The following is a 13,757-nucleotide window of genomic DNA, read 5'->3' on the forward strand; positions in this document are numbered from 1 at the left end:
GGGAGCTGGCCCCTGGGGCCTACTTGTGCCTGCTGCTGGCAATGGGGGTGGGGAGGAGGAGGCCGAGGCAGGGATCTCTTCCCCCGCCGCTTCTGCCCGCGCCTTGCGGTGTTGCAAGGGGCGCAGCTGGACAGGGACCAGCCCGGCGTGGGCTGCCTGCTGCCCCGCTGGGAGCGGGTCGGAGCTGGGGGATGGGCGCTGCAGCCCCGGAGAGCTCCATCCCGCTGCCCGAGTGTTTCCCACACGTGAGCGTGGCGGTGGGGGGGGGGGGAGGCTTAGGGGATGAATTGGTGATGACAGGAAACTTTTTCCTCTTTAAAAACGTGCTTGTCTTTTTTTTGAACCTGAATTATATTTGGTGGTAGTCAATAATTTCAATTGTAAAAACTTTCCCTCCTTTCATTTTTCTAGCTGATGTTGTCTGTACTTGCTTTCTAGAAAATATCATCATTGTCTCTGTGACCTGCAGCCGTCAAGATTTTAAGGGGACGGATTTCTAGTCTTTGGTAACATGGCAAAAGATGTAAGTATGTTTGTAGCACATCACCTGTGGAAGCATAGCTTGTAGAATGTTTTTATTAAAGCAAACCAGGTCATGCTTTATAATACCTGGCATTAATGAATATATGAAACTTACTTTACGTTGTTCATCGAGCCCGGGCTATGTTTTCCTGTACACGTAACAGCATAAACCAGCTTCAGATCTGCAGCCATTTTACCAGAGTAATTAAGAATTCAGTGTGCTCATAAAAGCACTTGGGCCGTTGGCATTATGTGTATTCATACTGAACACTAAAGCAACTTGGTTTTGAATTGGATTTAAAAAAAACCCAGCAAATACTGTAGAGATGGTGGAGTGGTTGTTGACAACTGCAGTTGTCAACTGGCACTGCCTTTCTTGGGTTTAAGGAAGCATTGTATATTCAAGGGTGCGATGGTGTTTCGGTCTCCATATGTACTCACTGTTTTGTCTCTTGTCTACCGAAAGATACTAGCTAGGGTCTGTAAAAACAGCCTTTGGGGACTTTCGTTATAGACTTCCATTACCACTGACGTTAAGGTTAGTGGCACTGGTCCTGTGGCCTACCTCTTGAACCGTGTTTGCCCTTTACCTATTCCAATACTTACAAAAAAAATTAAATAGGTTCTGCCTTTAAGACGTAATTCGTTGTTAATACCTAATATAATTGGGCTTTTACATTTCCTTGCTGAAAACAGGATACTGCATTTAAGTTAAAATATATCTCCCCTTCCAAAAAGCCTCAAAAAACCCAACAGCATACAAGCTAAGGAAAAGAGGTACAATCCAAATTCTTAACCAGCAGGTTACAATCTGATGTGGACTGTTGTAGCTTTCAAATAGCGAGAATTTCCATGAGATAGCGATTGGTTTAATTAATTAATCTTGTAGGAAATTTTAGGAGTTCAGAAGCAACTGAAAAAAACATGTTAATGTGTGGAGAAGCAACCAGAAATACATCGTCGCTCAAAGCTTGCGTGGAAGAGATAAGGGTGGCCAAGTACGCTGCAGATAGCAGAGTTCAGGGAATGAAAGGCCATGTAAGCGGGAAGAAAATGAAAGAGGAATGTTAGACTAGGAGATTAAATTGAAGCAGTTCAAAGTAATCAAGATACTAAAGTACATTTGTTTGATATTAGCTTTTGGGAGAGAGATCGACTAAGTGAAGGAGTGCTAGCACCTGGAAATACAGATGAATATCGTAGAAGGTCTAAGGGAGCAGAACGAGAATAAGACATTTAAGAAAGAACCTTAATTTTTGAGAGATGTTGCTCATTTGAGAAAGAGCAACAAAAAAAAAAAAGCATTTGAGGAAGAAATACATTATAAACTTCAGAAGTAGAAGATGTTACAGATAGGGATAGAAATTGCTTTCAGTAGCTGTATTACAAGAATTAATAAGCTGAATTTGGAAAAATGAAAATCTAGGTCAGGTTTTAAGTAAAATTTTAAGTGTTTTTGAGCACTAGAACAGGATAGCTAGAAAGGGAATGAAGTCTTAATTGAAGGATTGTCCGATCTGTTCTCAAAAACCTCTTCACGTACTTAATCCTGCCTCAGGGAAGAAAGATGGACTGCTCACCTTTTTGCAGACTATTACATACCCACCATTACATGATGTCTACAATGTGTAGTGAATGCTGGGAAATTTTAAAATTCCACATTTGAGTGTGAGCCATATTAGGTTTGATTTAATGCTAGAAAAGAGAGATGCTAATGGCAGAAGACTTTTTTTTGTTTTTCAGAAGGAAAGAGAATTATTCCTATTTTTTTTTGTCCAAAACCCGAGTTCTTTTCCTAGCAAAATACTGGAATTAATCATGACAGAGACAGTATCACTAAAGTTCTGGGCACTGAGTTTATGAAGACCTGCACCACTGTAAATTTAAACATTCTGACAGAGAAATATTGCTGTGATTAATGGCTTGTGGTTGTGCCATGTCACCTATCGAGTGCACTAACTGACTGTGAGACGAAGACGGCATAGTTGAAGAATGCCCCCACCCCTTCCTTCCCTTTTTCTCAGCAGTGCTGAGATGTCTCAACTGTGGTAAGGCTGTTCTGCTCCGATGCCAAGTCTGGGCTTCAGGTAGCATTTACATGGCCCAGCATGCTTCTGTTGGCTTTAGCCTGGGAACGCAGGCTTGCGCTCTGCGCTGCTGGGGCCAGGGCTTGCTCTGGTGAGGGTCAAGCAAGCAGCTGTGCAGAAGAGGGAGGAAGGTGTGGAGCCCAGGCACCACAAGATAACTTGCTCCGACTTAACCCCTCCTTCCACCTGCCACAGGAGAGCACTTTCCCTTTTGTTGCTTGCTTCCAGCTCTTCTTCCGATACCTCTTTATAAAAGCTGTAATTTGAAAAGACCTGCTTTAAAAGTCAAAAAAATAACAAGTTTGCAGGCAGACTTGACTGCATAATTGGGCAAACAGGGAGCATGATGGACAATATCGGCAAACCCAATTAAATGGTTTTGTAAAGGATTAAATAATTAGGAAAGTACTGATCAGGTATGCTGGCAAGATTGTGCTTATGAGCAATTGTACCCAAGTCAAAATTCTGTTAAATATTACTTTAAAAGATACACTCATATGTAGCACCTTAATTAAGAGCCTGCAGATGGAGTTTAAGAGCATAATCACAAGTAATGTTATAGCTGGATAGGTTGAAAAATAATGATGGAGAAAGAAATACAGGCTTATGAAGGTTGAAGTATCTGTGGGTATATCAATTTATTTTTTTGAAAACTTACATAAAGGGTATAGGATCTGAAATGTAGTAAACACAAGGGGGCAAAAAAGGAGCAAACTAATTTTCTGGTGTGATCTCTTAACGGTAATGAGCATAGTCATTTTGGGGTTTATGTAAGTGAGCATTGTGTGCAGCTGTGAAGCAATTCTAACAGAATCAGGCAGATTGTGCATGGAGTATCACATTCAAATCGGGCGATCTGAGTTACTATAAAGACTTTGCTTTTTGTGTAATTTAAAGAAACAGTGAGAAAAGGTGGACAAAAGAACATCAACTGCATTATCTCAAGGACTTGTGTACCTTGGGAGTGGGATCATTCTATTGCTTGTCAGAGGCTGAATGGCAAATTGCGTTGAGGTCAGTAGAGTTGGGTACAGTTTCCACCATAGGCGTCTTCTTTGAGAGCAGTGGGCGCAATGTACGGGAAGTTTCCTGGTCTGAGATAGAGGTAGTCATTGCATTCAGGCAGTTTCCAGAAACTCCATCTTAGCCGCTATTCCTCTTTCTGGCTTATCAGTGTCATTCTCTTAAGACTTCGCTGAGTCTACTGTAAAATCTTCCATGACTTACAAATGTGGTACCTTCCAGGCAGGACCCAGATGTATGCAACAAGGTCCTCAGCTCACTTGTGCTGCTTGCTGGATTCATGAGATTAATAGTTTGGTGGGCAGCACAGTTCCCTAAGTGAAGTGGTGACCCGTCCATCCTTGGCATGCTTAAAATTAGAAGGAACCAGAGTCACTATAGCAAGGAAGTATGTTTGGTAACTTCATTTTTTTGTCTCCCAATTCAAGACTTAGAACTACTTGCTGGCCACTTTTATGTATTAGAATTATCTGAAAATTCAGATGATAAATATTTTTTAGTATCAATAGTTAATGTACTCTCCACCACTAAATGAGCAGCTTCTGTGCTGCTGCTGAAGATCCAGCGTGTGGTGTGACTCTGGTTCTCCTCTCAGTTGCAAGTGACTTGTTGAGGCCTCTCAAGCAGCCATAAAGAAAGAGAAACTGGTGGCTCTTTAAGACCTGCTGTTAAATGGAAGAGAAGAAGCAGAAATCACTTGCAGGAACTGGATCTGTTAGAGGGGATAGTCCAGTGCACGGCATTGCTGTGAGTACTGAGAAGGGCGCCAGACAAAAGGAATGAGTACGATTTCTTCTGGTTTCGAAAATTACATACATCGAAATACATGAATTGCATAAATGACATACTTCATATAGTCACAGTTGTTTATGATTGTTTCAGTTGTTCACCATTATTGCATGGACTGTTTCCAGTCATTAAGAAAAATATAATTGTTGATGAAGAACATGCAGTTGAAAACTAACTTTTTTTTTTTCTCCCCCAAACTTTAAACTGACACAGCCCTGTTAGCCTTCAGTATGTCTCAAAGACTAAAATATCTTTCATGAGAGCTGCTTGTCTGGAAAGCTCATGCTGTTTCAGAAAGCTACTGTTTCATAGGTTGACAACAGTGGCATTGGATTTAGAATCACATGGAATTAGAATGGCAAATTGCGTTGGCAATGGCAATTGCAATTGCAGTGGCAATTCTAATTGCCATTAGAATTCCAAAATCACATGGGGTTTTTTAATTATGTTTTATTCTACTGTCATCTTTTGCTTGAAGTTCTGCCTGCACAAAGTTCACCTGGTCGAACATTACTGTTCAAGACCCTTAATTATGAAAACATAATTCTACTGTCATCTTTTGCTTGAAGTTCTGCCTGCGCAAAGTTCACCTGGTCGAACATTACTGTTCAAGACCCAGAGACTTAGGGATTAGTGTTGATGGTTTATTTTAATTGACTATTGGGGATATATTCGGGGATGTAGTTTAATCCAGCAAACTGGTTTCACAGTATTACTTAAATACTCTTTGAGCAAAATATTTATTAAAAAAAACCCCACAGCAAACTAATTTCTTAGAGCAGCTTTACTGGATAGGTCAATAGGTCTGCTAAATTTGGGGAAAGAAGCAGATCTGTGCTTCTGTGTATTAATTTTGCCAGAACACCACAAAAGTTGTACTTTTTAGTAGCTTTCATGTGGTGCTTCTACGTTAATCTTGAGCAAGTCTCTGTGGTCTGAAAAGGTTACATTTGGGATAGATTTAAAAAAAAAAAAAGGCGTAATGGAAGTAGGAAAAACGGATCTTTTTCTTCCACATGATGCACTTTCAATGCTTAGAAAGTATTGAAAAGTCTTCAAAACATTTTTCAGACTTTTCTTAAAATATCAGCCTGTGTTTCTCCTTTCATGTTTATTTTTGGTTATGTACTGGGAATTGCAGTGAGGCAGACTAGAAAAGTTAAGTCTTTAGTGGATCTCAAGTGGTTCATGCACCTTTTTTGATATCATTTTAGTTCAGCGACTTCTCAGTAGCTTGATCTATTTCTGTTTGCCTTTAGTCAGTTCTAACGTGTTCAGAGGTTTGCAAACTGAAGATCAAATACTATAAAATTAGGTCTTCTAAAAAGACATCTTGGTCTGGGATTTCAAATGTTGTTAAATTTTTGTAAAAATACACTTTTTAGAAGAAGGCAGAAGGAAAATTATCTTTAAGCTCTCCTTTTTACATTGCACATACACAATAAGAGTTTCCTTTTTATTTTTCCTATGGTTGGTTTGTATTTCTAAGTCAGAAAATAGCAACTCAGAAGTTGCCTGTCACCTTGCCAATTTATTTGTGTAAATAAAGTGTTTTCCTGTGTCCTTCAAGTGTTTAACCTCTTTATTAATTGTATGTGTCAGTTAATGATAGTGGCTCTACGTGGATATATGTCTGCAGCATTACTGAGTACATACGCCGCCGTGCTGACAACTTCACGTGCTAAACAAAAATGCAGCTTTTAAAAGTTAGGTTACACTAGGGATCACCTCTTTCAGTGTTTGTATTTGCTTGCCTGGATATGCCTTAATGGAGATTTATTGTGGCTAATTAGAAGCGGGAGGACAAATGGGCCAATCTTTCCTAAACGTTCTCGATGTTGAAGTGGTTCTCGGACAGATAGCGGCCAGCTTCATTTTCAAGGTTTGCCGTGGTCCATAGCCCCAAAACCGCTGCTGGCTTGCTTGTCTTGTCTAGCATTACATTACGTTTGCTGAGCGTCCCAGTATTGCATTAATGGTTACACAGACCCTCTTGAAAATGATGTTGTGGGCTGCTGTAGCTCCTTCTAATACGCCGACCAGGAGGTCGATGAGGAAAATTACTTTGGAATGAGCCCTGTTTAATACTAGTTGTTGATTTTTGGCTGTGGTTCGGATGCTGTTGAACAAACTGCTGTAAAGATATGATTTGGCTGGAAAAATAAAAGTTTATTTAGGTCAAATCTAGAACAGCACCAGGAGGTAGTTGTGGAAGTGGCTTCTGCTGGTACTTCTCTGCATGTGAGTATTAAGTCCAGGAGGACACAAACAATGATTGCATTTTCTGATTAGTTTATGCGGTAGAAGTGGCAGACCAGTGGTTGTATTCACCCTAGGAATCCTGTATACAATTTGGCTTCATTCTTACGGCCTCACGGTTAATTTTTGATGTGTCAGCTTTACATTTTGCAAGGATTGTCTTACTTGGGCAATTGAATTATTGTAAGAACCAACCCAGTATTTTAACTCCTGTGGTATTTTTAATCTGTGTGGCCGCTTAGACTGAGCCACTATTTGACTCATCTTCAAAATGAATTCTTCATTTAATTTCTGCTGAATTCTAGACATGTTGCTCTGTTCAGAAAGAACAGCCAAGAAGGCTAATGGTCTTGATGTATTCTGCAATAAGGAGACTTCGGGTGTCATTCTGTGTGCACTCGGTGTCCAGCGTATGTGCAGTATCGGTGGAGCCTATATTCAGCCCAGAGATCGACAGTGCTTAACTGACCTACTAGCCTGTATTTAGGTAAAATATATTTTTACCTTCACAATTTTGTGTGATCCAGGTCTCTAATACCTAGTGCTCTGACTATGCCTTGCTTGTTAAGGTGCTAATACTTCACATCTGCTTTCTGGAAAGCTTGTTTCTATGGTACAGCTCAGTGGTGAGTGGCTGGTGAACAAATAAATATTGAAGATGCTGTCATGAACAGAGGATGTGGTACGATCTCTGTTGCAGAAGAAGGCTGGTGAGACACAGTAAAATAACATGCCTGTGAACTTTGCAGGATCAGACTCCTATAGCTTGATTTTAAAAGTTCTTTTATATTACCTTATACAGTAAGGGATAGTTCTCACTGACTTCATTTGCAAAGTGAGATTCAGGTGTTTTAAACTTAAGAACTTTCTTAACTTTCCTGCAATCCTCTACTTCGTATCTTAATTGTCTTTTAATTTCTGCTAAAAATGAATTTGGGTGTCCCATAAAAATACTCTCCTGCAGTTTCATCATGATTCATTCCCAGAGCATATTTGCTCTGGTCCCTGAATGAGATGAAAGTCCATTGGGAAAAATACTGTATTACCATCTTATTACAAATGACATTTGCATATGGATGGGTGTGAAAGAAGAATTAAGGTTGTTTAAGCTAGGTTATTTTTGATTATAAGCTCTTCTCCACTTTGTAGCTGTGCTAATTTTCTGTTGTGTTTGTTTATGGCTTCCTGGTATTAAAATAAGGCAAAACACCCCCCCACCCCCACATTGTCAATGAAGTGGCATATATTAAAACTGCATGACACAGGGCCCTCACATTTATTGCCTACTCGTAAGCAGTAAAATGACTAGGGATTGTCATTCTGTATGGATCAGGTTAGGTGCAGTTTGCAGAAGGTGTGTGGTTTGCTAGTAGCCTTTGCAAATACCTGTAGACAGCAGAGACATCCTGGTGATGCCTTGGACAGGCTCTGGGAGGAGATGTACTCCAAGGAGAATACTTTTCCTTCCTAATTTCTTCATTTTCTGGTTCTGTCTTCATTATTTCTTACCAGATTTATTTTGATCTTTTCAGTCTGAGTCCCAGTTTATTTACCCTTTCAGTCATAGTTTAGAATAGATTGTATTTGCCTGCCCAGTTCCCGTTTCCTTCCCTTCTCTCCCCAGGATCCAATCTAGTTCTCTTATCAAAGCTCTCTTTTAGCTTCTCATCGGTTCTGTTTATGGACCTTTTCAGTGACTCCTAGTTTCTCTACCTCAACTTTTAATCTGCCATCTTTCACCTGATTTTCTAACTCACTTTCTGTCTATTTTCCAGACAGTCCCAAAATCGTATGCTTATTTTTCTGTCTGTCCTGTTCTGACTCCATTCTTTAAGCAATGTTGTATATTTGTCACCCGTTTCTCTTGTTTTGTCGTCAGACCCAGTCCTGTGTCTCAGTCTAGTGGGCTTAATCTGCTGTTAGCAACTGAAAATTTCTATTCTGAGAATTACCTTTTGGCAGATACCTCTGTCTACATTTATCTCTACCCGTTTTGCTGTTCTTTCAGCTCTTTCAGGGAGTATACTTATCTCAAGAGTGTTACAGGGACCTTCCGCTCCGGTTAAACCTGATAGACATAGCACGTCTGCTTGCTCAGTCGCGTTTTAGTCAAACTTCTTGGTCATGCTTTTAGAGGGTCCTCGTCCTTCAGTCCAAATTCAGCTTGAATCTTTCCTGTCTAGTTTAAAGGTTTAGTGAATAATTTTATGTCAATTTTTTTTAAGAAATCGAGTTGCAAGTCTGGAAAGCTGTGGAAGAAATTATACTTTTGTTGTCAGGTGTTGAGTTTCTAGTGCTTAACTTAAGAGACCACAAATACTAGATTGTTAGTAAGATATGAAATCATTCTGTGATCGTCTGCACTAAGGGATTTTATTTTAGTAGGTGAAATTCTCTGCATTTTTAGCAAATTTTGTTTCAGATTAACTTTACTGCCAGCAAAGGGATGTTTCCCAGTTTACTGACTTGCAGGCTGAGGGCACTTGCAGTGCTTTTCAGATTTTACTTGTAAACAAAACAAAAATAGACTTCCTAGTCCTTATGATGCTGATGGTCTCATAGCAGGCCAAAGCTGACTTCAGTTGAATTTTTGATATGTTTAGCCTATCAGTTGATTTCTTTTTATTAGGAGTTCTGAATGATGTGGTGAGACAAAGCCTAGGTGATGGCTGGGTCTCTGCTCCAGCATAGCTCCCACAGGCAGACTTGGCAGGTTTCCTGATTTGTCCAGTTAACCTTCTTCCTCTGATCGGTGGAAAGGAGATCTTAAGTTATTACAGCTTAGATGCTATGTTGAGTGTCAAAAGCTATTTTTTACAGTCATTGTTGATTTTATTGACATGTGAAATGGATAAAGGGTGTATCTGTTGCTTGTTTAGGATACTAGGAGTTTCTTTGTGTAGTTATAGGGAAGTATACGTAGCCAACCTGTCTCTTTGAGGGGAAAGCAGTTATAAATTGTGAAGTTGCACATACTTAGAAAGCTTTCAGAATCATACACGAAGAGCATGATACTATTTCAAGCAGCCCTGGCATTATCATTGAAGTAAGTAATGCATCTTGAAATGGAGAATCATGAGAAGCTAAGAAGAAAATGTAGAACAGACAAAAAAATTACATTATCAGATGAAAATATTATAATTACAATGCCTTGTTACAAGTAGCTTGATAAGGCCTGAAAACTACACATACATTCCCATCAGAAAACAGAATTTCCTTGATGTCTAAGCCCTCCTTGGCAAAGGTTACTTTTCCATTGGGGAAAATCAGATTTCTTGCTGGTGTGGGGTTTTTTGTTGTGGTGTGGGTTTGTTTTGTTTGTTTGGGTGTTTTGTTTTGGTGAATCTGTGATGATGCTACCTAACAGGAGCTATGGTCATGTTTTCCCTCTATTTTCTTTCTTTTGGGCACTGCACTATGCTAAATAGGTTATGGAGGAGTAATCCGGGTCTTGCCTCCAAAATAACTGGGCTTGAAAAATCATGTGAATTTCTTTGAAATACACTTTGAGAGATTATTTTGCCTGATATTTCTGTTTTAAAACAAAGACATCAGGATTTTGTATGGGGTGGTAGTTTTGCTTTTCAGTTCTCTCTTGCCAAAAGCTTTTATCTGTGACTGAAGAGACTCAAAACCAATGATAAATTTTGATAACCTTAGAATTAAATAGTGTATCTGGAAGCGTGAAGAGCATACAGAGGCTGGAGTAGCAGAATTTTCACTAGAAATCAGTTTTCATTATGAAGAATATCAGCTGGGGATGCTATTTGCTATAGGATTTGGTAGTACTCTTTCCAGGTAGTTTTTTTGGAGTCTTTCCCCGGGTGTACTCTTAATGAATGAGTTGAATATTTACCAGCTATTTTAACTACTGGATCTGAACGTCTAGTAAGACACCAGTGTGGAAAGGTGGTGTAACTGCAGTACTCTTTGTCAGTGTTGTGGTTCCTGAGGAGATTTTTCTTCTTGTTTTTCCCAAATTGTATTCTCTTGTTGATGATATGCAGTGTTTTTTCCCAAATGTTCTCCACTTTGTCAGTGACTTGCGTAATTTCAGTCACACAAAAGCATGGTCCAGGGCACGTAGCACTAAGCTGACCCTTTGTAATACTAGGTTAGATTGCAGCTTGTGGAGTTGCATATTGTTTGGGGTTGTATTTTTCACTGTGTATTTTATTATGTAGAAGAAAACTTGAAGTTTATGAGATTATTTCATACTGTGGTGTGGTGGCTGGTTGAATACTTATGGATAAAATTAATTAGGAATAGTTATATTGGAGTCCATTCCAGTTTAAAAAAAAAAATAGGAAGGGTCCAGTAATAGATTACTGAATTGCCTCATTCTAATTACAGAAATAATGATTTGTATTTCATACTTGAATTTGCTGAGTATCACAGCTTAAATATTTGGGTCTGGCTATCACTGTAACTCACATTTAAACTCAATGCAAATTTGCTTTTGCATATTAAACCAATGAATGGATTTAATAATTCAAAATTATTAAATTGATGTGTTTCTAAAATGAAAGACATTAGAGATTAAAACAGCCATTTTTTTAGTGGTCCACTAATCACAAATTCGATATATTAAATGTCTTTTCGGTTTTGTGGAAAAGAGAATTTGCAGGAATCCTTGGGTAGAAGCTTCCTGCTGTTGGATAGAAACTGAAGTACTGCATTTAAAGAAATTATGGTAATGAGACTGCACTTCCTCTGTGGTTTAACACTCTTGTGAAATTGAGGTAGGATGGGCATATAAAGTAACACATAGCTGAAAAATTCATCGCCATGTAATACGTTGGGTTTCAGTATTCTGGAATGTCATACTGTCATTGAGTGTAGCTCTGATAGCTTCTTTGTACAAGCTACTGATTTCATGCTGGCGAATATACCTTTCTTTGAAAGTGTCTGATGCAGTCTGTTGCCCTTCTGACTAATGCAGGAAGTGTGATGAAGGGTTAGGCTTATAAAAAGCGCTGGTGCCTGGGAACAGGGCAGTAGGACTGTCATCTGTTGCAAGCGGACCTTTGAATCCTGACTGCGGGTAAGGCGGAGAATAGGCAGTGTTGGTGTACTGGGCAGTTGTTGCAGTCTCCTTAAAACAGTGCTATTTTGTTACTTTGGAGGAGGGAAAATGAGAACGGAGGACAGAACTGTCACAGGCTCTTTGTTCTACTGATAAACTCCAGTGTCTCCTGACTTGGATTTTCAGTGTGCCACCAGGCCCTCATTGCTATCATGTCATTACAGGCCACTGCTCTTTTTGCTTCCCTGAGTAGAATTTCTCTTCTGCTCGCTTCCCAGCCTGGCCCCGGTCACCTTCTTTTCCCCCTTCCCTTTCACTGCGGAGACACTTTGCCGTTGCAAAGTTCCCGGTGTGTGTGAAGAACTGGTTGCTGTCGCGCACCTGGCTGTCAGCAGCACCGCAGCATCCTCTAGTGGCCGCTTGGCCTCCTGAACGCATCTCTGGCACATCCTCACCAGGGCTCTTCAGGTGGGCTTCGGAGGGAAAAGCTGTCCTGCTGACTGACAGCAACCGATTAAGTAATCGTCTCTTGGGGGTCGGCAGAGCCTTCAAATGCCCGCTGTGTACAGAATGCATCTGGGGGCTTTTCGGCCTCTGTAACATCACATGCTAAACTGTGGCTAAGTACAAGTGTTGACTTTCTTGCTGTTCTTTTTAAATGGAAACAGTCTTTGTGTCCTGCGTTCTGTATTCTTTCAGGACTGTGTTGTCTGGAGATACCAAGGAATTACTGCATTGAGTTTTCTATTCGAAAGTTAATAGTATTTTTAAAAATAACTTCTACCGTGGGCATTCTTTAAAGATGGTATTTACTTTATAAACTTGCATGTAATCCTGTAGCTCTCTCACTTAAGAGCTTTATGTTCTGATGTTTAAAAAAATAATTATTGAAAAGCTCAAGGTGTTTGTTCTTAATGTCTTTTTTTTTCCAATTAAAATGGCTCTCTACCACCTCCACAGTTTTTTGCTATAATGCAAACTTTTGTGGTAGGTAAATAGTATCTACAGAGAGAGGTATTGTGGAAGGTGTCAGTGGTCGTAATTAGAAGGCTGTTTAGCTGTCTGTTAAAATAGTGCATGTACACTGTAAGAGCTCAGGAGACAAAATATCAAGGAAGGTGTAAACTGATATTCTGTTTGTGTTTTAAAAATATTTCATTTATAAAATCAAGATTTTTAAAGCTTGGCAAATACTGTGATACAAACAGTGCCATTACATAGTGTCAGATTTGTGAAAAAATGAGTGGTAGCAGTAATGACTTCTGGTATTATTTCTTTCATCTTGAAAAGAATGTCTGTTTATAAATTTAATTAAAATTATTTTCTTTAACAGGCTGGGCTAATTGAAGCCAATGGAGAGCTTAAGGTGTTTATAGACCAAAACCTAAGTCCTGGAAAAGGTAAGAACACAATTTTTAGTAAGATTCTCCATTTCTTGTTTTTTAGTTGATATACTTATTACTGGCTTTAAACTGCTTTCTTAGCATAGTCTTTGTAAAGCTTTTATTAAGTTATATCTTACATAATCTGCAAGCAAACTGTAGATTTTCTGTGGTTCATAACTGTCTGTAAACCACAAGTGAAGTTCGGTGGTAGTTCGTCATCCCATATGTGACATCATTAGTGTAGCTTAAGTATAAAGGCCAGGATGGTCTCAAACCTCTTCTGGGGCACTGTGTTTTAGCAGATGGGAAAAACGCAGGAGTGTAGCAGTTTAAAATGGGTTAGGACAGTTTTGGGGATTGTGCATCCACACTCGTGCCAGCCTATCTGAAATAATATTTTGAACTCGCAGGTGACAGCTGTGCGTGTACAATAGTGTAATGTAATCAAGCACTTTAATAAAACGCAGCCTATAAACTGGAATTTGATATGTAAGCTCAAAACCCAAAAGTATCTAAATATCTGGGTGGTTAGGTGCTGCACTTTACAATTAGCATAATTGAGGGGAAAAACCCGAGAAGCTGTTTCCATAATGCGGCTGTACAACTATTCTCTGTCTTCCAGTTAGGTGTATTTTTGCCATTTTGTGCATTTTGCTGGTGGCAGTA

At 39.5% G+C, this 13,757-nt stretch overlaps 1 protein-coding gene across 2 annotated transcripts in view; it reads left to right on the top strand.

The window, feature by feature from the left end:
- Nucleotides 1–436: 436 nt before the first annotated feature.
- The window catches only part of TFDP1 (transcription factor Dp-1), a 41,067-nt gene continuing 27,746 nt past the window's right edge, over nucleotides 437–13,757 (top strand). For both annotated transcript variants that reach the window (XM_010158801.1, XM_010158800.1), the window contains exons 1-2: nucleotides 437–523; nucleotides 13,040–13,106. In XM_010158801.1, coding sequence (XP_010157103.1) covers nucleotides 512–523; nucleotides 13,040–13,106 — 79 coding nt within the window. In that variant the 5' untranslated portion in view covers nucleotides 437–511. The remainder of the gene's footprint in view (nucleotides 524–13,039; nucleotides 13,107–13,757) is intronic.

This window comes from Eurypyga helias, unplaced genomic scaffold, assembly GCF_000690775.1.
Source record: "Eurypyga helias isolate BGI_N326 unplaced genomic scaffold, ASM69077v1 scaffold7329, whole genome shotgun sequence".
NCBI classification, from domain to species: domain Eukaryota; kingdom Metazoa; phylum Chordata; class Aves; order Eurypygiformes; family Eurypygidae; genus Eurypyga; species Eurypyga helias.